This window comes from Heterocephalus glaber, unplaced genomic scaffold (assembly GCF_053883595.1).
Source record: "Heterocephalus glaber isolate CG9 unplaced genomic scaffold, H.glaber_assembly_v1.0 deba00001543, whole genome shotgun sequence".
Taxonomy (NCBI): Eukaryota; Metazoa; Chordata; class Mammalia; order Rodentia; family Bathyergidae; genus Heterocephalus; species Heterocephalus glaber.
Genome location: NW_028258336.1, coordinates 5,196,034 through 5,219,712, shown reverse-complemented (window position 1 = coordinate 5,219,712; position 23,679 = coordinate 5,196,034). Strand labels below are relative to the sequence as shown.

The 23,679-nt window shown below is 34.0% G+C and overlaps 1 protein-coding gene across 10 annotated transcripts in view; it reads left to right on the top strand.

Annotated features, from left to right (window-relative positions):
* Rnf180 (ring finger protein 180) overlaps positions 1 to 23,679 on the top strand; it is a 198,874-nt gene that overhangs the window by 154,009 nt on the left and 21,186 nt on the right. For all 10 annotated transcript variants that reach the window (XM_087189570.1, XM_087189565.1, XM_087189567.1 and 7 more), the window contains 2 exons: positions 1,413 to 1,638; positions 10,135 to 10,260. In XM_087189570.1, the coding sequence (XP_087045696.1) occupies positions 1,413 to 1,638; positions 10,135 to 10,260 (352 nt within the window). The remainder of the gene's footprint in view (positions 1 to 1,412; positions 1,639 to 10,134; positions 10,261 to 23,679) is intronic.

Sequence of the window (23,679 nt, the reverse complement as noted above, 5' to 3'; positions counted from 1 at the left end):
TAATAATTTGTGAGAGGTAATTTATAAGAACAGAAATTTATTTCTCACATTTTTGGATACTTTAAAGTCTAAGATCAAGGCCCCATCAGGCTCAATATCTTGTTAGGGCCCATTCTCTGCTCCCAAGATGGCATCTTAAACACTACTTCCTTAGAGAGAACATATACTGTGTCCTCACATGGCAGAAGAGTGGAGGATAAAAAGGGATGAATTCTTTTCCCTTTAGCTTTATGTAGGTCAAAAATCCCATTCATGCAGGCTCCATCTTTGTAATACCCCTTAAAGGCCTAATCGCAGAGATTTAAATTTTGACATGAATTTTGGAGGAGACAAACATTCGAACTATAGCAAAATGTTTTTTTATATTCTCAAGGTTCTTTGCCTCCTTTAAATAAGTTTTACATTTCATGTAACTTACAGATATTTCTTAAACCCAAGACCCCTTCAAATATTAATTGTTGATCTTATTGAAGTTAAAAGAGAGAAATATACCATGTAGACTCCTATTCCACTTCACAAGACTGATACCAGATCTTGTTTGAAGAAAATGTTCTCACAGCTTTGGTGAAAACTATACACCCTATAGGAAGGCATAGAAGAGATGGAAGAGAGGGGAAAAAACATGGCTGTGGTTAACATTTATAAAATACTTTCTGTGTCAAATATTGTGACAAATGCTTTAAGTGGATTACCTCATTTAATCTCCCAGCTTCACAAATATGAAAATTGTGAGGTTAAGTGGTTAAGTAATAGAATTCCTGCTCCCAGATCTTGTGTGACTAACCTCTGAGCTGCCTCTTTCTTAACCATTCCATTTGGGAGAAGGAAGGAGCTCGTCATATTTCCTAGCTATGTAGCTAATCTCGTAATTACCTTCAAGTTTCTTTGCCCTGTTTACCCCCTGATATTCCCTTGGCTTTGGCCAGATCTTGACTTTGAGGTATAGGAAGGGGAAAAACATTGAACAGGAAATGTCCCATGCACAGTTAAGATAAAGTAGGACATCTTCCTACCTTCACTTTTTCATTATGGACAGATACACATATGATAATTGTGCAACCTTGTGACAACCAGCTTGTTTGCCTTGTAGCTTTAGAATAAATGAAGAGTATATAATCCTGGGACTGATACATAGAGCATTTAATTAGTGCTGGCTAAACAGATAATGTAATACTTAATGTGTTTAGGTATATTTTAGCATTTAACGTTATGTAAAAATACTACAGAATAATGTAACTTCTGGGTTTTTCATTTATATATATTCAGTTTCTTCTTTGAAAAGTAGCACTATATCACTTTGAATATGTTACAGACACATATGCTTCTCAAATATTTTCAGTTTTACAAAATGTAAAATCATTCTCAGGGAATCCAATATTGCACTAAGGAAAACTTTTTCTTCTTTTTTGCAGAATTTGAATAATGAGATGAGTACAGATGATGACAATGAATATGCAGAAGAAAAAGATAGCTACATATGTGCAGTATGTCTGGATGTTTATTTCAACCCTTACATGTGTTACCCTTGCCACCACATCTTCTGTGAGCCCTGCTTACGGACCCTGGCCAAAGACAATCCTGCAAGTACTCCCTGCCCACTGTGTCGGACAATTATTTCTAGAGTCTTTTTCCAGACAGGTAACTTCTTCCATTAACATGATCATCTGGTTTTGCTGAATATTTCTTTGTTCTACATTTTAAGGTTTTTTATAAATTATTATAAAAAGTTATTGAAAATCATATGAAGTATAATTTGTTACTCTCCAGTTTATTATAAGGCAGTGATAACCCAATTCATAAAATTGTGTTAGATTCAGAAATGAGAATAAATCCTTATCTCTAATGCCCTAATTCTACATTCAGATCCTTTTTGAAACACCCTAGTTTGTTCAGTTTTTATATGGACATCCCCATTGTCAAGGAAATTTCATATGAAGACACACTGTTAATTATTTCTCATGTCCGCCTTCACTACTACTTATTTTGTTGTCACTTTCTGAAGCAGTTCTGGAAGTCCTTTTTTGTGAATGTTTATAATTGTGCTGTCACAACTGCTTCAATATCCTGAATGGATTCGAATGTTTCCCTTTCGTGGTCATTTTGATCTTCAGGAAGAACCAGGAGTCACATGGTACCAGAAAACAGTAAGGTGGATGAGTATACACTATAATATTTTCCCATTCTGTTAGATAGCACTTAGCCCCAACATTAACTGTATTTTTAATAATACCTTCTAAAGACACAAAAGGACACTTCCACAATTTTTTAAACAATGGGATAAGTATGTTCAAAGGGAGGAAATTTATTTGGAAGAGATGTAATGGCAATATGCCTTTTAATGTAATACATTTTTTATTCATTGAGTTTCTTGGTACATTTTAGGTATACAATATAATGACATTCATCATTGGGAATTTGTACCTTTAAATGATATACCTTGGTTCTTATTTTTTCCCCATTCCCCTGCCCTCCCTTCAACCCCTCCATCCCTCCCTATTTACAAAGCCTTTCTTTCCGTTTTTTCTTTTTCTGATATTTTTTCTTTCCCTTCTTTCCTTTCCCCTATCCCTCCTAATTCCGCTCCCCCTTTAGACCTTTTCTTCCTGTTTCACATTATCTATTTTACATTTTGATCCATAATTACACTTTCAGTTTCTCACACTAGAGAAACTATTTGGTATTTACACATGTGTGTCCTATTTATTTCACTTGAGAAATGTCTGTTCATTTCAGATGCCCATCTTTGAATTGGGTCTTTAAATTTGAGAAGTCTGATTTTTTAAAGTTCTTTATATATTCTAGAAAGTAGTCCTTTGTCTGATAAACAGCTGGTAAAAATTTTTTCCCACATTGTGGGTTGTCTCTTAGCTCTGTTGGTGGTTTCTCTTGTGGTGCAGAATCTTTTTAATAAGATGAGATCCCAGTTGTTGATTCTTTGTGCTAGTTCCCGTGCTACTGAGGTTTTGTTCATAAAGTCTTTTCTTATGCCAGTGTCTTCAAGAGTTCTGTTTTAATATTTAGATATTTGATCCACTTTGATGTTACCTTAGTGCACGGTGAAAGATAGGTGTCCAGCTTTAATATTTGGCAGGTTGAAATCCATTTTTTTTCTTTTATTGTTACATTTTAGGTATCCAATACGTTTACATTTATCATTGGGTGCTTGTACCTGTACATGATGTACCTTCTTATTTTTTTTCCCCATTGCTTGTGCACCCTTCACACCCTCCACCTTTCCCTATTTACATAAATTTCATTTCCATTTTTTTCTTTTCTCATAATTTTTCCTTTCCCTTCTTCCCTTTCCCCTTCCCCTCCCACCACCCCTACACCTTTGGACGTTTTCCTATTTCAAATTATGAATTATTCCAGCACCATTTATTAAAGAAGCTATCTTTCCTTCAGTGAGGCTGGTTGGCTCCTTTGTCAAAGATGAAGTGGCTGAGTGTGTCTGGAGTTGTTTCTGCATCTTCTAATCTATTCCACTGATCCTTGGGTCTGTTTCTTTCCCAGTACCATGCTATTTTTATCATAATGGCTTTGTAGTATAGTTTCAAGTTGGGAATTGTGATCCCCTCTGTCATGCTTTTGTTGCTTAGAATTGCTTTCGCTATTCTAGGTCTCTTATGGTTCCAAATGAATTTTTGGATTGTTTTCTCTTGTTTTGTGAAATATATGTTTAGGATTTCAATTGGGATTGCATTGTATCTATATAGCAGTTTTGGAAGTATTGCCATTTTCACTATATTGGTTCTTCCTACCCAGGAACAAAGGATGTCTTTCCATTTTCTGATGTCCTCTTCAATCTCTTTTCAGAGTGATGTAGTTTTTAAGATAAGGTCTTTTACTTCCTTCATTAGATTAATTCCTAGATATTTCATTTTTTTGGATGCTATTGTGAAAGGAATTGTTTCCCCAATTTCTCTGTCAGTGAGTCTGTTATTTGTGTATAAGGAGGCTATTAATTTTTGAATATTGACCTTATATCCAGCTACTCTACTAAATCTGTCAATTAAGTCTAGAAGTCTTTTAGCAGAGTTTTTTGAGTCTTCTATGTAGATTATCATATTGTCAGCAAATAATGACAGTTTAACTTCTTCCTTTCCTATCATTATTCCTTGTATTTCTTTCTCTTGTTGCATTGCTGTGGCTAATGTTTCCAGAACTATATTGAACAGGGGACATCCTTGTCTTGTTCATGATTTTAGAAATGAAAGATTTCATTTTTTACCTTTTAGTATGATGTTGGTAGTTGGTTTTTCATAAATAGCCTTTATCAGGTTGAGATAAAGACTGTCTATTCCAATTTTCTGTAAGGTTTTTATCATGAATGGGTGTTGGATTTGTCAAATGCTTTTTCTGCATCTATTGAGATGATCATATGGTTTTTGTCCTTGACTCTGTTAATACAGTGTATTACATTTATTGATTTGCATATGTTGAACCATCCTTGCATCCCTGGGATGAATCTCACCTGGTCAGGATGTATGATCTTCTGCATTCTATTTGCCAGTATCTTACTTAGGATTTTTGCACCTGTGTTTATTAGTGAGATTGGCCTGTAGTCCTCTTTTTTGGTTGGGTCTTTCTCTGCTTTTGGAATCAAAGTTGTGCTTGCTTTCAGGAATTAATTTCAGAGTATTGCTTCCCTTTCAATTTCAAAAAGGAGTTTCAGAAGTAATGGCATTACCTCTTCCCTAAATTTCCTGTAGAATTTGGCAGTGAAACCATCAGGACCTGGACTTTTCTATGTTGGTAAATTTTTAGTTGTGTTTTCAGTTTCACTGATTGAAATTGTGTTGTTTAGAATTTTTGTATCTTCTTTGTTCAACTTTAGTAATTCATATGTATCTAGGAATCTGTCCATTTCTTCTGTTTTCCATTTTACTGGAGTAGTTTCTCGAAGTATGTATTGATGATCCTCAGGATTTCTGCCAAGTCCGTTGTAATTTCACCCTGTTCATTCATAATTGCATGGATGTGAGCCTTTTCTTTCCTTGTTTTGAAAAGGTTGGCTAAGGGTTTGTCAATTTTGTTTATTTTTTCGAAGAACCAACTCTTTGCTTCATTGATTTTTTTGAATCATTCTCTAGTCTCCATTGAATTGATTTCTGCTCTGATCTTTATAGCTTCCTGCCTTGTATGAGCTTTGGGTTTGTCTTGATCTTCTTTTTCTAGGAGCTTGAGTTTCAGCATTAGGTTGTTTGAGCTCTCTCTGTTTTCCTAGTATGGGCATTCACTGCTATAAATTTCCCTGGTAGAAGTGTTTTCATCATGAAGAATGGAGAGAGTGTCATGGGTTCTTTTAAGGCAATGATGGATACAATGATTGCCTTTTGAGAACCCACCATACAGCCTATCTATATTTTCCAAAAGTTCTAAAGTGAAACTTTCCTAATAAAATAATAACAATATAAAGTATTTTGTCTGTATCATAGCAAGATCTCAAGAAACGTTGTGCCAAATTGGGCTTAGTAGTTTGATAGAATTTCTTTTGGCCTGTTAGCCCTCTAATGAGAAGTGAACAAACAATTATTCTTCAGTAAGGAAGCATTTGCTGAAATGATTTTTCAATGCTCTGAAGCCACAAAAAAATTTCAATGAGCACAAGATAAAAACAATTCCCTCAGTCAAAAAGTTTGGATAATCTCACCTAAGAAATTCTTTCTCCTGGGCCAAAAGACTAAAAAGTGACTGTAGTAACTCTATTCTGTTACAAAAATTGTATTTAATTATGAGTGTCAAATATTGTATTACCAGATGCTAAAGGGAATTATTGCATTAAAATTGATAAATTTTAACTAAAGGTTATCTACCTAATGAGAATTTCTAGGTATTTCATTTCTGCTAAGCATTAGTGCTCTCTATAACTAAGATATTGTAAAATCTGTAACTCTACTTTGACAAAATAACAAATTTTTTTTTATTTTTGATCATTTTCATCCCTATTTCATGTGCTTCTGTCATCAGCCTGCATATTACAGAATGAGGCTTGAGTAATAGATTTAACAGAATAGTCCACTAGAAAAAGGTATAAAAGATTCAAATTGAATTTCAAATAAGTATTTGTCAGTAATGGACAAAATGTTCCTGGTTGGCTGCCCCTTTCACAGACTGCAAATCCTTTCTTACTCATCATTCCCTAGCCCATGCAGTTAAGTTACTGGTAGACCTTCAGCTGTCACACAGTGAGAACCTGCCAGGTCTCAAGAGCTGGCCCTACAACTTCAACAGTTCTGTTTTACATTATGTATTTCTGTAATTCGAACTGGTATTTTTCTGTTGAATACAGACCATAATATCAAAGTCAAGTTTTTTTCTAACTAGTGTTGATGACCTTAAGCATTTCTAAGTGCCTCACATCGGTATAAAATGAATGTCACCCTAAGTGTTAGAGTCCTTTGCAAATGTGAATTTCTTCTCCTTCTTGCAGAAGTGCAGAATAAGCATTGCCCCTCAAGCCCTGAAAAGATCTTTGAGACAGTTTATGGATTTTCATTGCTGTAAAGTACAGTGGGTTTCAATGTCAAATATCTGAACCCTTCTCAATTCCTGTGTAAGGGAAGGATCTCACATACCTTAATGCTTTCCTACTTTGGTCCCTTAATAGGTAGCTTTGTCAAATAGTCAAAAAGTACATTGTATAGTTTCCTTGAAGCTGGGAAACAAAATACTATGGGCATCATTATTATTTTCACTTCCCTCATTTACTTCCTAGAAAAAGTTTGTGGTTAGTTATCAAAATCACAAGTATTGGATAACTCTTACTTATAATGTCCTTTTGATGTGTTATATTTCCAAATAAGTCTTCCATTTAAGAGAGGGTTGTGCAATGACATCCCTCTGATTATTGAATCAGCATTTTAGAACATGAATACAGGCTTCCCAAAAGGAAGAAGAGGGAGAAAGGGAGAAGGAAAGAGGGGGAATAGTAAGAACTCTTGAGGTAAATTCTTCACCTTAGTTTATTATCTCTCACATGAAATCTCTAGTGACTTACCACAGTACTTGTTTCTGGTTAGCCCATGTGTACTTAAAATGAATATTCCCTTTTTAACTTATAAAAGCCTCTTAAAGAGTTGAGAATTTAGTTATACATTTTAAAATTCTGAAATATGCAGCATTAGTCTCAGTAGATATTTACATATGATATTTTACATATGATAGATATGTAAAATAAGACAGATGATGAAGTTAAAAGTTCTAAAATGGTTTTTCCTTTATACTGTTGCTCCTGAACCAAATTGCAATCTAGCTATTCTCATGCTACACACAAAATAAACAAGTCTCTTTTTGTCTATTTCCATCTTAGTCAGCAGTTTTCTTGAGAGCCAGAATTATATTTTGTTCATCATTGTATCCCTCATACCTGGCATAATAGATAACATAGGATCTATACAGTAAATATATATATTCTACGTGTAGTCATATCAAAGTTGCATGAGTTTGGTTAAGTTATGTTGGTGTGAACTTTTAAAAAGTAAATCATTTTTTTTTACTTCATGGACTTAAAAGAGGTCTGAATTTATTTTCATAATACTGCAGCAGTCATCTGTTGTGTTTTTGTCATTTTATTCCATATTTAAAATACTATTTTGGTGGTCTAATTTTTTTTGAGTTCTTTTATATTCTAGATGTTGCTCCTCTATCTAAGGAATAGCTGGCAAAAATGTTCTTTTTCCCATTCTGAAGGTTCCTTCATTCTACTGATTGTAGAAGCTTTTTAATTTCATATAATCCCAATTGTTGATTCTTGCGGTTATTTCTTGTAAAATTGGAGTTCTGTTCAGAAAGTCTATGCCCATACCTATGACTGTTTCTGTTTTCACATTTAGACCTTTGATTGATTTTTATTTTAATTTAGTACATGGTGAGATATATAGTTCTAGAATCAGTCTTCTGCATGTGGTTATCCAGTTTTCCCAGCACCATTTGTTGAATGGGCTATCTTTCCCTGGTGTATGTTTTGCCCCTTTGTTGAAGATAACTTAATGTGTCTTGGGATGTTTCTGTATTCTCTATTCTGTTCCAGTAATCCAAGTGTGTTTTTATGCCAAAAGCATGCTGATTTTATCACTGTTCCTTTGTAGTCTATTTCCATCTTTTAGTCTGCAGTTTTCTTGAGAGCCAAAACTATATTTTAAGTCAGATATTGTGATGCCTCCTGGTTTACTGTTGTTGCCTGGGATTGTTTTGGTTTTCTGAGTCTCTTCTGGTTCAGTATGAATTTTGAGATTGTTTTCTCTAGTTCTGTAAGGAATATGTTAGTATTTTGATTGGGATTGCACTGAATCTGTATATCAGTTTTGGGAGTATGGCCATTTTGACAGTATTGCTTCTGCCTGTCCAGGAGCAGGGGACATCTTCCCATTTTCTGATGTCTTCTTTAATATCCTTTTTCAGAGTACTGTAGTTTTCCTTGTAGAGATCTTTCACTTCCTTGGTTAGATTAATTCCTAAGTACTGTATTTAATTTTTCTTCATGCTATTGTGAATGTAATTATTTTCTTAATTTCTTTCTCATTGAATTCATTATTAGTATACATGAATGCCACTGAGTTTTATGTGTTGAGTTGGTTTCCTTCTACACTGATAAAATTTGTTATTCTCAGAATTTTTTTTGGAATTCTTTGGCCATGTACAGTAGCATGCCATCTGCAAATAATGATAATTTGACTTGTTCCTTTCCTATACATATAACTTTTATTTCTTTCTCTTGCCTGATTGCTCTAGCTAATGTTTTAATTACTGTGTTGAACACAAGTGGTTACAGTAGGCATGCTTGCTTGCTTCTGATTTTAGAGGGAAAGCTTTCAATTTTTCCCAGTTTAACATGATGTTGGTCATTGGTTTGTCATAAGTAGCTTTTCTCAATTTCGGGGGAGGTCCTTCTGTACTTACTTTCTTCAGGGGTTTTTTTAGCATGAACATGTTGGATTTTGTCAAAAAGCCTTTTCTGTATCTACTGATATGATCATGTGGTTTTGTTCTTGATAAAAGACCTACTCAAGAAATGGGCAAGTAAAATGAATAAACACTTCTCAGAAGTACAAATAGGCAACAAACATAAAAAATGTACATCTGTGGCTGTTAGAGAAATGCAAATTAAAACAACACTGAGATTCCATCTTAAACCAGAAACTATGGTAATCATCAAGAAATCAAATAATATTTTATTTGCTGGTATGGCTGCAGTGAAAAAACCATCCTGCATTGTTGGTGGGAATGTAAACTAGTTCAACCATTATGGAAATCAGTATGGAGATTTCTCAAAAACCTAAAATTAGAAATTCCATTTGACCAGCTATAAACCTTTAGGTATCTTCCCAAAAGAGCTAAAGACATATTACTGCAATACTTATATACCAATGTTTTTTTATTTTGGTACCAGGGATCGAACTCGGGTCCTTCCGCTTGCAAGGCAGGCGGAGGAACCACTGAGCTAAATTCCCGGCCCAATATATACCAATATTTATAGCAGCACAGTTCATAATAGAAAAATCTTAAAAGCAGTCTCTATGCCCATCAACAGACAAATGGATAAAGCAAATGTGGTATCGCTACATAATCCTACTCAGCTATAAAGTAAGGTGAATTCAAGACATTTGTAGGAAAATGGATACATCTGAAAAATATGTTAAGTGAAATAAATCAGACACACAAGCTTAAATACCATATGTTATTACTCAGTTAAGTAAGGCAAAATACAAATAAAGAGCAAAATAAAGGATAGATAGATAAAAAGAAACAGGGTAATACATCTTTTGCAAATGAGAAAGCATCCAAGAGACTTGAATGTGAGGGGAAGAAGAGAGGGGAAATGGAAGTAAAAAGATTTGAGATGTATTATGCACATGTGCCAAATACCCACAGTGAATGTAAACATTATATGTCATAAACATAACTAAAAGGAAGAAGAATGAATGAATGAAAATGGGGGTTGGGGATTTAGAGACAGAAGGTGGTAGGTGGGGAGGGTAAGGGGATTAAAAAGAATCAAGTAGTGTTATGTATATGTACCTACTCCCTAACTTGAATGTAAATTTCTTGTACTGCAAACTTTACTAATAATAGAAAAAAATGGATTGAATCCTAAAAAATTTAAAAACAAACTTTTCTTTTGCTTTACTCTAGAACTGAACAATGCCACGAAAACATTCTTTACTAAAGAATATTTGAAAATAAAACAAAGTTTTCAGAAATCCAGCTCTGCAAAATGGCCCCTACCAAGCTGCAGAAAAGCCTTCCATCTTTTTGGAGGTAAGGAAACTAATAGCAAAAGAAAAAAAGAAAAATAGTCCAGTAACTTTTGTCCAAGTCTGCTCTTGTAACTAAATTTTCTTGTCTTAGAAATATTAGTGGAAGTATATTAGTGTTGATCAGTTTTAAATGAGGATTTTGCTAATTATTTCCTTACTAAAAGCTACAAGGATACAAATAAAGAAAATGAAAACTATACATTAAAAGCAAATTTGAAGGAAATCATGATTAAATTGACTTTGCTTGGGGAGAGTGTTGGAGTGGTAGGGATTGGGGAAAGATTAATTGATGAGTACAAAGAGCAAGCAGTTCTGATGTCCTGTTGCACAGTAGGGTTAGTATAGATGAAAGTAATATACTGTATATTTCAAAAACTAGAAGAAAGGATTTTGAATATTTTCACCATGGAAAAGTAATAAATCCTTGACAAGATGTTTAACCTGATAGTTTAACCTGATTTAAACAATGTATACATGTATAGAACCATTAATATGGTATCTGTGTAGTATTTATAATTTTTATGTTTTTATGTATTTGTTAAAAATAAATTTAATAATGAAAATAGACTTTGCCTTGCCATCAGTGTTTAATATATAGATAATAAAAATACATCCCCAAAGTATCACATGAAAATTATAGAGCTTCGTGGAGGGGGTGTCACAGAGATATCCAGTGGTCTGGGACCAATTTCTGGGTTCAAGTCCAAGTAGCTACATGACTTCAGAGATACCATGGAAGCCTCTTTTTTAACTTATTTTAGATCCATAAAATGACAATAATTTTATCTACCCTTAAAGATCAAATGAACTAATGTGGAAACACATTACAAATTATAACTAATTGTACTATATGAATTATTATGAGGATTATCAAAATATAAATATAAAAATATAAAATATTAATATGAAGGATTATCAAAATAAGGGCAAGACAATCTCTAATATCTTTTTCAGCTGTGAGAGTGTTACTGTATGATGATACAATATGAATATACAATATAATTTTAACTTATAAAACGATGATAGACTGTGAACTACTGTGTTGTTTTAGTATGTGCCACTTATATTATGGGGCCTTATAGGAAAAGTCCATCTATGGGAACCACAATCTTCAGAGAACAGGAGCAACTTCTACATAAGAAAACCAACAAGACTGATACAGCTGTATCAAAAACAAAATCAGACAGGTGCAGAGCTTGTGTGACTGAAGAAAAAGGGAATTGATATATGAAATGTCTTAAGCTTGAAGGAAGTAGTTTAGGGACATGTTATGAACATGCTTCTTTATAATATGGATAATAACTAAAAGTTTGTTATCTAGGTATTTTGTATAGATAGGTTTAATACATCCCATTTAACAAAAAATATAATATGAAATTAAAATCAACCTGAAAGAATTTCATAACAAAAAATGAAAATTTGCAATTAATAATTTAGTTTATGTTCTTTGAAAGGTTCTCTTGTCTTCTACCTTTTGCTCTACATACAAATATTTAAAAGAATCACTTTTCCAATAACCCCATACTTTCCTGTCTTTCTGTATTCTAAAGTAGCACTGAAGCAATTTGTGACTTGTCTGTCTACTTTTGACAACTCTTAATGAATTATAGTTCTTCCTTTCTTTCATTTTAATCATTTTTCTGGAAGGTGTTGTCTTATTTAAGAAATTCCTCTCCATTCCTAGGGTCACAGATATTTTCCCATGCATTTTTCAAATAGTGGTGTAGGTCTTTGAAATTGATTATTTTTTTATGAGTTTTTTGCTTTGTTGCATTCAATTTCTTTGAGGATTTTTGCAATTTAATTTTTTCTTCCTACTATTTATTAAAAATAATTCATCATTTCTTCACTGATGTACAGTGCTAAGCTGTCATATTTAAATTTCCATGTGTGTGGTTCTACTTCTGAGATATTTATTTGGTTCCATTGTTCTCATTGTTTATTCCTATGCCAATACCATACTGTCTCGATTACTAAAGCTTTATAATAAATCCCGATATATCTCTTCCAACTTATCTTGCTTCAAGAGTGCCTTAGCTACTTTTTGGCCATTTAAAATTAATTTTGGAATCATCTTGTCAGATTCCATGTCATATTAGAAAAATGTGGTACTGTTAAATGTATAAATCAATACTCTCGTTTCTCTTCAGATTGTATAAATCTTTGGTCTTTTAAATGTATAAATCAATTCGGGTTGTACTGACACCTTACAGAAATTGCTTTTCCTACCCATTAATGTAGTTTATTTCTTCATTTATTTAGATTTTCTTTGATGCTTTACAATTACATTTTATAATTTTCTTTGTAAATGTCATGCATCTATTAATCAGATGTACTCCTATGTTCTTGCCATGTTGTTGGCCTCGTCTTCCTTTTTTGAACTATGTGTACAGAAAGGTGTGCCAGTCATATTTCTTAATTCTTGGCATCTTGTCCTCACTATTTCACACATTCATTTCCCATGGCAAACTCTCTACCTCTGAGCTACAATCTCTAGTCCCGTTTATTCTTTTTGCTTCAGAAATTTACTTTTACAAATAAGACTGTATGTTTCTTTCTTCATCTTTGTTTTATTAATTTTTTTCTTAAGTCTGTTTTTATAAAACATCTTTTTAAATAGGAATGCATTAAATTTTTCCATTTTAAAATTGTGGGGATAAAGTTGTTTATACTATTTTAATATCTTTACTCTCTCCTATAGTTATAATTATGCCTTTTTTTATTCTTATATCTGCCCTGCTCTGTTTTATTCTTATTCCCCAATTTTCCATTTTACTTAATTTTACGAATTAACTGTACTGTACTTTTATTTTTCTATTTTATTAATTCCTGCCCTTTACTGAAACTTTACTTTTACCCTCTGTGGTTTTATCCTGTTTTATTGTTTTGCTTTTGGTATTGAAGATTGAACCCAGGGACTTTTAAATTTTTTTTCTACTTTTTTCAGACAGTGTGTCACTAAGTTGCTTGAACCTTGTGATACTCCTAACTGAGCCTTCCAGAGTGCTGGGATTATAGGCATGCACCAACACACCTGCCTTATCACATTCTTTTTTTTTATGAAAAAATAAAACAAAATTTCATGACAAAACAGTAACACAATAGCAGAAGTTACCACATGGTATATCATTATCTTCAAAGTAGTTACTCAGAGTACAAGACATTGACAAAAAATATTATATTTTCAAATGAGGATCAAAATAGGAGAAAAATAAGTAGGAAGTGGAGAGATGTTCAGATAGTTCTCCAAATTACTTATTCCTATTTTTGTACCATATTACAGTAACTTTTTAAGTAATAAATTTTTATCCTTCTTACTAGACAGTCCCCTGTTTAAGCCTCTTCTAAATTATTGAGGCCATGAATTTTCTTCCCATTACATGTATTTTTATTGCTCTTCATTTATAGTGTTTTTGTAATACATCACAATTAAATATTGATTTGATTCATCTTTAATAAAAGTATTAGAATTATACAAAATCAGATCATATTAGAAAACTATTGTCTATGATTACCATAGTTTAGTACCCTACTTGACATTTCATGTCATTAATACTATGTGTTCGCTAAGCAATGTACTTTTCAGCTTAGTTTTGCACAGTTGGTAGAAGGAAGTAAAAGTGGGAAGAGGGATCTCTTGATAAAGAATACACATTTCTATATATGCCTTTAGCCCCATAAAATTATAGTGTTTTCCCATAAAAAAGAACCATTTTAACATGACTATAGATTTCCTATCCAATAAGTCTCATGCAGTTCTTTAACTCACTCAGCCATACAACTAGCTCACATTTAGACCCATTTCTTTTCTCCCTATGAAGTAAAATCTTGAATATACTGAGTAAATACACATTATTAATTTTCTGTTTATAAACACATGACTCATATATTCAAACAAAATGAATAATAAGAAAAGGAATGCAGATATTCTGGGTAAGTGTGAGCTAGCACTTTGCATCTTTTATCCGTTCTGATTGTACTCAGTCACAGTTCTTTCTCCTGAAGTCTCTATCATTTCCAGGCATTGGATCTTGAGATTATTTATCAGTATCTAATTCACATGGTGTCAAGCCATCCTCTGATTATTTATTCCCTAAGAAATTAATCATATGTATATCATTATTTATTATATATAATTTTATGTGTGTAACAAAAACACATACATACACAAAGCAAACTTGCTAAGAAGTTTTATTAAAATCTTCTTGCTAAGAAAAATAAAAGTGGCAGTCTATATTGTTTTTTTCTAAATATACACATGTCAAAGAAGTGAAAAAAGGATTTAAACTTTCATGTCCTAATTTTGCTGGCTATAACAAAAACATGCAGCTGAAATTCAGGTGCCTGAGATATATTTATGACAAACCCATCCATTGCTCAAGAAACCCTGAGATATTGTTTTATTTGGTCATTAGTTTTTCTGAACGTGTTAGATTGTTTCTACAAGTTTAAACATGTTCAGTATAAATCATCGAGTATCCACATTGAAACAAATGCTTGTCTCTAAGAGGAAACAAAACAGTACATGCTCAAACACCAGGAGTTTGAATATAGCCCAGAAATCTGCCATCTCAGAATGTTGGAGATAAGTCCAAGAAATTTTAGAAAATGCTATAGTGCTGCCTTTTAGCAGAAAGTAAATTAGCCTTTATAGTTCTGCTGAAACTGCAACAATTTTGGTCACAAGCTGTTTTTTGAAAAGATCTAGGAGTTCTTATATGTCTTTTTTTTTTTTTTTTGACAGAATTGGGTTCTGGTTTTGCTGTAAACTTTACTTATAAGTTTAAATTTTATTTCAGAAGTCAATCTTGTAATAATTCCTGCATTATCATAAACTACTATGAGAACAAGTTGGTTACATGTAATCCCACTAACATAACAAAATCATGGTCTCTGACAAATTAGGATGCCACTTCAAGAACAGCTTCAACAGGAAGGTGAGCCAATCCCAGCACCCAGGAGGAAGCTCCCCTGCCACCATTCCATGCTCCTAGGGCAGAGAGGAGAGCCAATCCTAGTGCCCAGGAGGAGGCTTCCCCCACCACCATTCCAGCCTCCTAGGGCAGAGAAGGTGTGTCAATCCCAGCACCCAGGAGGAGGCTCCCCCACCACCATTCCACGCTCCTAGGGCAATGAGTCACATGGGTGCCAGAAGCAAGCCCCTATTTCATCAAAATAAGAAGACATGTAAACAAATCTCAAAACCAGACTTCCAGATCACCTACAGCAACCCCAAAGGGAAACGAGATGGAACAATCTGATACTCAACCACTTGGACTCCCTGAAATGGCAACAAAAGAGGATCTGGAAAAAATGAAATCAGAAATAATTTCTCAGATAACAGCAAAGATTGTGCTCCTAGTGCAAGACATGATTAATAAATCTAGAGAGGTCACAGATTAAAAGAATAGAGGATCTGAGGAACATGATGGAATCCCAATATAGGAAACAAATGGAATCCATAAAACAGATGCAAACAGATTTCCAGGAGATTAAAAACTCCATCAAAAGTCTATGCAGCAGAATGAACCAATGTGAGGACAGAATTTCAGATATGGAAGATAAGATTACAATTAATGACCAGGAAAAGTAAAATTGCTTTAAAATTGTAAGGGACCATGAGAAATCAATCCAGAAGCTGCTAGATGATGCAAAGAAGAATAACATAAGACTGATTGGAATCAATGAAAAAAGAGGAGAGAGTGCAGATGACATAAAAAAGCTGTTCACAGAAGTGATGGCAGAAAACTTCCCAAGCAGGGGGAAAGAACTTGACATACAGATAAGTGAGGTATATAGGACTCCAGCTAGTCTTGATCAAAAAAGATCGACACATAGGCATATAATAGTTAGGATTCCAGAAACCCAACAGAAGAACAAAATTTGACAAGCAGTGAGAGAAAAGAAACAAATCACATACAAAGGAAAGCCCATCAGAATCACAGCAGACTTCTCAATGCAAACCCTCAAGGCAAGAAGAGCTTGGAGTGATGTATTTCAAGCCCTAAGGGAAAACAGCCTCCAACCCAGATTGATGTACCCTGCAAAACTATCTTTCAAAATTGGTGGAGAAATAAGATACTTTCTTGATAAAGTGCACCTTAGGAACTTCAAGAATACCAAACAAGCACTCCAAGCACTTTTAGACAATATCCTAGGATCAGACATTGAGGATCACAACACCAGGAAGCACAGCAGAATGAATCCGTTGGGTGTGACAAATTAAATGCAAAGGGGGAGAATCCAACAAAAAGAAAAATTCATAACAAGGCTTTTAAAACATTTAACTTCATCTCCCTAATGATTGTATAACTCAATTTTGTTATTGTACTGATTAGTATTTTTCTACTTCTAGTGCTGCACATCTTTCCTTGTGCTGTACTGGCTATTTGTCATCTTCTTGTGTCTACTTTTTAGTTGGGTTGTTCATTAATGACCTGTAAGAGTTCTTTACATATTCTGGTCATAGGTTATATGCATTGTAAATATGGTCTGTTTAAGGACTATTTTTCATTATAATGATGTCATTTAAAGTTCTAAATTTTGATGGAATCTCATTTATCAATTTTTTTCTTTTATACATCATGTTTTTTGTATCCTAGGAAGTTCTTGCCTACCCTAAATTCATAAACATTTTCCCTTATAATTTCTTCTTAAAGTTTTATAGTTTTAGTCTTTCATATTTAGGTTCATAGATCCTTTCAAGTTATTTTTATGTATGGAAATAAAGGGTTGGGTTAATTTTTTATATATGGACACCAGGTGCCATTTGCTGAAAACACTATCTTTTCCTCAGCTCTTGAATTGAGTTTATATTCTATATAATGTTAATGTTAAATAATCTTTCAAAACTCAGTGGACCATATATGTGTGGTTCTATTTCTAGATTCTCTGTTTTATTCCAATGATCTGTATATATGTCTTTCCTTACACCAACACTGCCTTGATTATTGTAGCTTTAGAGGAAGTCTTAAAATTAGGTACTAAACGTCTTCCAACACTGTTTTTTTCTTTTTCTTTTTACTTTTCTAGGTCCTTTGTACTCCTACATAACTTTTAAATTTCAATATCCAATTCTTCATTTATAGCAAGTATACATAGACCTGAATTTTTATATATACCTTGTGTTTTCTAATCCTGCTAAATTCAAATACAAGTTCTAGGGCTCCTAGAGATTTCTTAGTATTTTCTCTGTAGATGATCATTTCATCTACATATAAAGATTTTGCTTCTACCTTGCCAATCCTATCCTAATTGTGTCGTTTTACTGCCAGACTAGTTTGGTTTGGGCCTACATTACAAAGTTTAATGGACAGATGAAGAGTAGGCATATTTGCCCTTGTTCCCCACCTTAGGGAGAAAGCATTGTATCTTCTCCATTCAAATAAGGCGTTTTTGCTGGAAGTATGGAGTACATGTCTTTAATATGTTGAGAATGTTCTGTTCTACTTCTAGGCTCCTGATAGCTTTTACCATGAACAGCTGTGGAATTTAGTCCAATACTTTTTCTCCAACTAGTGACAAGATCATATGGCTTTTTCCTTTCCTCTGTTAAAATGATGACTTTTGGGGGTGAATCTTCCAATGCTGAACCAACACTGCCATCCCTATAATAAAACCACTTTTTCATACTGCCAGATCTGACTTCTAATAGTTTATTTTGTTAAACAAATTTCTATCTATGTTCATACTTTTTTCTTCTATTATCTTTATCCAGTTTTAGGATTAGCACAATGTTGAGTTCCTAAAATGAGGGGAGAAGTGTTCCTTCTTTTTTCTGCTTTGTTTGATACAATTTATCAGTTAAAATGTATATGAGCCTGCTGTTGTCATATAAGTAGGTTTTCAAGCTAGGAATGTACTTTCTTTAATAAGTGCTATTCAAATTTTATATTTCCTCCAGAGTTAGTCTCATTAATTTGTCATCCAAGGTACTTCTAAGAAGTTGTCAAATTTATTTCAAAATAGATTTTCAAAATATGCTTTCTATATCCTTTTAAATTCTGTAAAATCTGTGGTAATATCTCCTAGATCTTGATATTGTAATTTTAAAAATATATAATTGATATAGTATAATAGGAAGTAAAGGTCTAAGGGAGCAGGGGAAGTGGGAGGGGTAGGGGAAAGGAAAGAAGGGAAAAGAAAAAATATGAGAAAAGGAAAAAAATGGAAACAAAATCTTTGCAAATAGGGAAGGGTGGAGGGGGTGAAGAGAGGGCAGGGGAAGGGGAAAAAAATAAGAACCAAGATACTCATGTAATGGTGCTAGATCCCAATGATGTATGTAAATGTATTTTATACCTAAAATGTACCAATAAACTTAATGAGGGGGAAATAAAAATAAAGAACAGCTTCAGCAATCATACTCAGAAGTCTTCTAAACTCTGCTTATCACATATAGTGACAGGAAGCTCACCACCTTACCTGTCCATTTTGACAGCTTTATTAGACAAATTTGAGTGTTTAATTGAACTCTGCCTTCTCATAATTTCCGTTTATTGGTTCAATTCTGTTTTAGTCTAATCTTCTTCCACATGACTATTCTTCAAGTACACAAAGACACATATAATAAGCCCTGTAAGTCTTTACACAATATCTGTGTCCCTTTAGTTTTTCCTCATAGAGTTCAGGATCCTGTTCTGTTTGTCAGTTTCAGAGATATGAAGCAGCTAGAAACTGTCAGCTCAGTACACATAAAAAAAAACTGTTATTGTAATGCCTGGAAATGGTAGATACTTCTAGGGAAAGAACAATGACTGACAGAGTCATTAGTAAAATGCATTCCTATAAAGTAGATATGGACATATAAAGTATAGGTTCATATTTATCTAAATTATTTCCATTTTTTTTCCACATTTCCCATTGTTAGTTTTGGTATTAGGTCACTGAATCTGTGGTCTTTGTCTCAGGCTAAATAAAGAGTAAAACTTTGATTTGTGAGCTTAATTGATTCCAGAAACATGCTTGTAATCCAAAGCACTTGTATATCAAAGTGAATTTCCCTATAAGAAATAATGCAAACTCAGATGATTTGTTCCACAACCCAAAATATAAAAAAATGATTACAATACTGTAATATAGCACAAAGTAATAAAATACAAAATATAAAGAAAAATTAATCTGCACTTACCTTTGAAACCATTTTTGCTGGTGTGAAGAAGACAAGAGAGAGGAGGGTTCTTGTGTCAAATGACTTTCACTATTACTAACAGAATCATTGCTATCTATTGGCTCAGTGGAATCTTTTTCTTTTCATGCAGCTTTAACAAGGAACCTATCCAATGACAATTGCTTTTGCCTCCTTTTGAAGATTTCACAGAAATGTGACATTTCATTGTCATTAAACAGATTCATCACTCGCACTGCTATAGCCATATTTGCATGATGCTTTTCTATAAAATTTTGCACTGTTTCCCACATTTTTAAAATCTCATTTGAAGTGAGGGATTCCTCTGCTTTTTTCTCCTCTGCAGAATAAATCTCTTCCATAAGCTCTTGCTACTGGAAGGTGATCACCCACTGTTCCATAGGGGAGGGGAGGGGAAGACAAGCGAGCAACCTTTGCCTTATTTGTGATTGTGTGATGGTGTGATGTTTGGCATTGCATACTACTCATATTGCAAGATATCGCTCATTTAGCAAGTTAAAATTTATTAGAAATTTTTGTTTGTCTTGCAGAATACTCACAAAGCAAGTTACTCCCAATCCAAGGTTTTACTGGACTTCAGTTGGGCCTTGGACTCAAAATTGCCTTTTATATCTATACTGAGCTCATGGTATAAATGAATAATTCAAGTTGTATATTTGGCTCAAATTTCACCACTTCATAATTATTAAAATAAGTTCTCCTGGTGGGAAAGGGTAGTCTTGACTGTTTTAAAGTCCCAGTACCAACACTTCCCCTAATTCCCTACAGAATAGATGATATTAAGTTAAAATGTTCAAATGTACAATAAGGTGACTGATACTGGACACTGAGGTTTTGAACATTTGTTAAAGAAAAGCTAGAAAGAAGTAAAGGATCTCAACATAACCTGACTCAGACTGGATTTTTGATGTCTAATAACTGTTATTATTTAATTTTAAAAACTTCAAAAGTGTTCAAGTATTATAAAGTGTGACCACTCTGTGACTGCCTTGTTGCGGCAATGAGGAATATATACTTACTGTGAATCATTCTGGGAAATAGTGGCCAGTCTTGAGAAAGATCAAGGAGGTTGACCATAACACATTCACAACGGGTTGATAATTCCTATGTCTCGCTGCTGGGTAACTCTGAACTACTAGTGGTACATGCAGGACTGTCCCATCAGGTGACATGGGACAGTACCATCAGGTGGTACAAGCCGCCCAATGGGACAGTCATGCATGTACCACAGGTGGTTCAAGCCAGTGGGAATGTGTTAAATGTGTTGAGTGAAATAATGAGCACTTTATCCTTTTCTACAATCATAATTAGTAGAGGACCCTTGGATACTCACCCTTGACAGAGTTAGGCTAGGAATGGAAAAGTACTCTAAGGAGGAGGCTGGGTCTGTGTGGTGCCTGCAGGTTATTCTTGGTGTTGTCTCAACCTTTTAAAGATCAGAATATGTTTTGAAAAATTATAGCAAGTCTTTTCTATGCTATAGGTAGACCTATTATATTTTTAAGACATAGTGACAAACGAGGGTACAGGGCTGTCCTCTTCTGCTTCAGCACTTGAATTGTAGTTGTCTCATTTGATCATCAGCAACAGATATGGAATTGGCCGTAGAGGAAGCCAGACTGGAGGGTTGCCTGGGACTGGACTCAAGACCACAGTGAGAAACCAGCATAGAACCCCCAAGTAATAGCAGGAATAGATACAAATTGTACCCATTAATCTTAATTGTCAACTTAACTGAATTAAGAGATTCCTGAAGAGGTGACTGAATCATGAGGGACAATATATACATCAGTGGATGGCTGAATTGCTGATAGGAGGTAGGGCCAATTTGTAAGAGGTGGGGCACTGGGTTTGTACCTTTGGACAGTGTATCTTTTCATGTTGTTCTTGCTTGCCACCATAAAGTGAGCAGTTTCACTTCACTATGTGATGTTTCTGCCTTGGAGCCAGCTGATCATGGACTGAAACTTCTGAAATCATGAACCAAATTAATGTTCTCCTCTTTCAAGTTGTGGGTGGCAGATACTTGTGCCAGCAGTAGGAAAGCTGACCAATGCCTAAGTTAAGCTTATTGCTCCTAGCAACAAGAGTGGGGATTTCTGCTTCTGAGATGGAAATAGTAAGTTATTTCAAGATGTCACTCCCAGTGGCAATATCGGGGGGGGGGATGATTAAAGATCATATTTATAAATAATCAGAGACCTGTGGAATTAAAGAAGACTAGGTAAATTAAAATTCCAGTATATGAGAGCCACTTAGAAAAGCTAATATTAAAAAAAAAAAGAAAAGAAAAGCTAATATTGTATTCTGTTTGCTTCACTATGAGTCAGGAATTATCTAATCAGTCTTTCAGTTGGTAAAAGACTCTACTGGGGGATGAATAATCAGGTTTTGATAATCATATGGACTAATATGTTAGATTGGAAGAGGAATCCAAACATAAAGCCAGTTTTCTCCAGGAGACATTTGCTGAGAGCTATAGCAGTACAAGAAACTAAGTAGCTGACTCAAACAGGCAAAATGAAATTTCTGTCTCATACTTTAGGAATCAAATCATACTATAGTGAGGCACCTATAACATACTAAGAATCCTCCTTAAAACACTCTTCATATCTTAAACTTATGTAAAGCTACAGAATGATATCTACCTCTGAAAAGCAGAACTTTGATATTAGAGGCACTACAGGCCACTACGACCTGCTAAATTATTAACTAGACAACTCAGAGGACCATCCTCAAGGGGAGGTCAGGCCCTGAAAAGCAGAGCACACAAAACAATAAAACAATTATAACACTGAAAACTTCCTGCTATCCCATATTGAACAGTTCTACAATGCTTTGGAGCTAAAGTCCCATTAGAGAAATGAGGTTGCCATAAATATAGGATAGGTCATGCATGTAAATCAGAGGTTGACTATATCTAATGAAACTATATCCTAACTTCAAGTACAACTCTGCTTATTACTTATTGGATGGGGTGATGAACCCCTCACCCTATTTACCTGAAAAAAGCCCCAGCTTTCCCTGAGGGGAAATAATATCAACTTCAATATTGGTGGATCCATTATATAATAAAGAACTAAAACATGCAAAGGTTTAAGAAAATGTGAATAATCAAGAAAGAAAGCACAAAATACAAATAGGTCTTTAGATTATCTAGATTTTTAAACTAACAGACTACAACTTTAAAATACCTATTATGAAAAAATCCTTCTTTTAGCTGGAACTACTGTCTTTCAGTAACTTGAAAAAATGATGACCACAAGGTGAAAGAGAGGAGGCACCCTAAATGTGTTTTCTAGGCCTTTCAGAAAACAGACTTGTTCCTTTGGCCACTAGCATGTGAATTTAACAGAAAAGTGATATTGCAGAAATCAAGAAAATGGATATTGTTCAAAAATGAGTGCCCCACAAACATTACCATGGCAAAATTGGAAGTCTACAATATTACCCAGAATGCTACTGATATTGTTGTAAACAAATTAAGAGCAAGATTGTTGCCAAGAAGATGAACATATGTACTGAGCAAATTGACTACATGATAAGAACTGAGGTAGCTTTCTGAAAGACAAGAAAATCATCAGAAAAAGAAGGAAGCCAAAGACAAATGTACATAGACTCAACTATGGATGATATGACTATATATCAATCCTGCTTCATTCAAAGCATACTGTGGGAGAACTAGAAGAAAGGAGCCTAAACTGCTCATTCCATATGAATTCATGGTTTAATGGCTGTAATAAATAAATAAAAGTTTCTTTTTTGTATAAATTATTTTATTGGTATATTGTAGGTATGCAACATGTTTACATTTATCATTGGGTGCTTGTCCCTGTACATGATGTATCTTGGTTCTTAATTTTTTCCCATTACTTGTGCACACTTCCCCCCCTCCACACTTCCCTATTTACATAGACTTTGTTCCATTTTTTCCTTTTCTCATAATTTTTCCTTTCCCTTCTTACCTTTCCCTTTTCCCTCCATCTTGCCTTACCCCTTTGAACTTTTCTTCCTATTTCAAATTATCAGATATTCATTGTAATCCTTTTAATCCTTAGTTACATTTTCAGTTTCTCCCACTAGAGAAACTATTTGGTATTTACACCTGTGTGTCCTATTTATTTCACTTAAGAATATGGCCTCAATATGCATCCATTTAGCTATAAATGTCTCTAGTTTCTCATTCTTTATGGCTGAGTACTACTCCATTTTATTAAAAAACCCCACATCTTCTTTATCCAGTTTCCAGCTGATGGGCACTTGGGCTGCTTC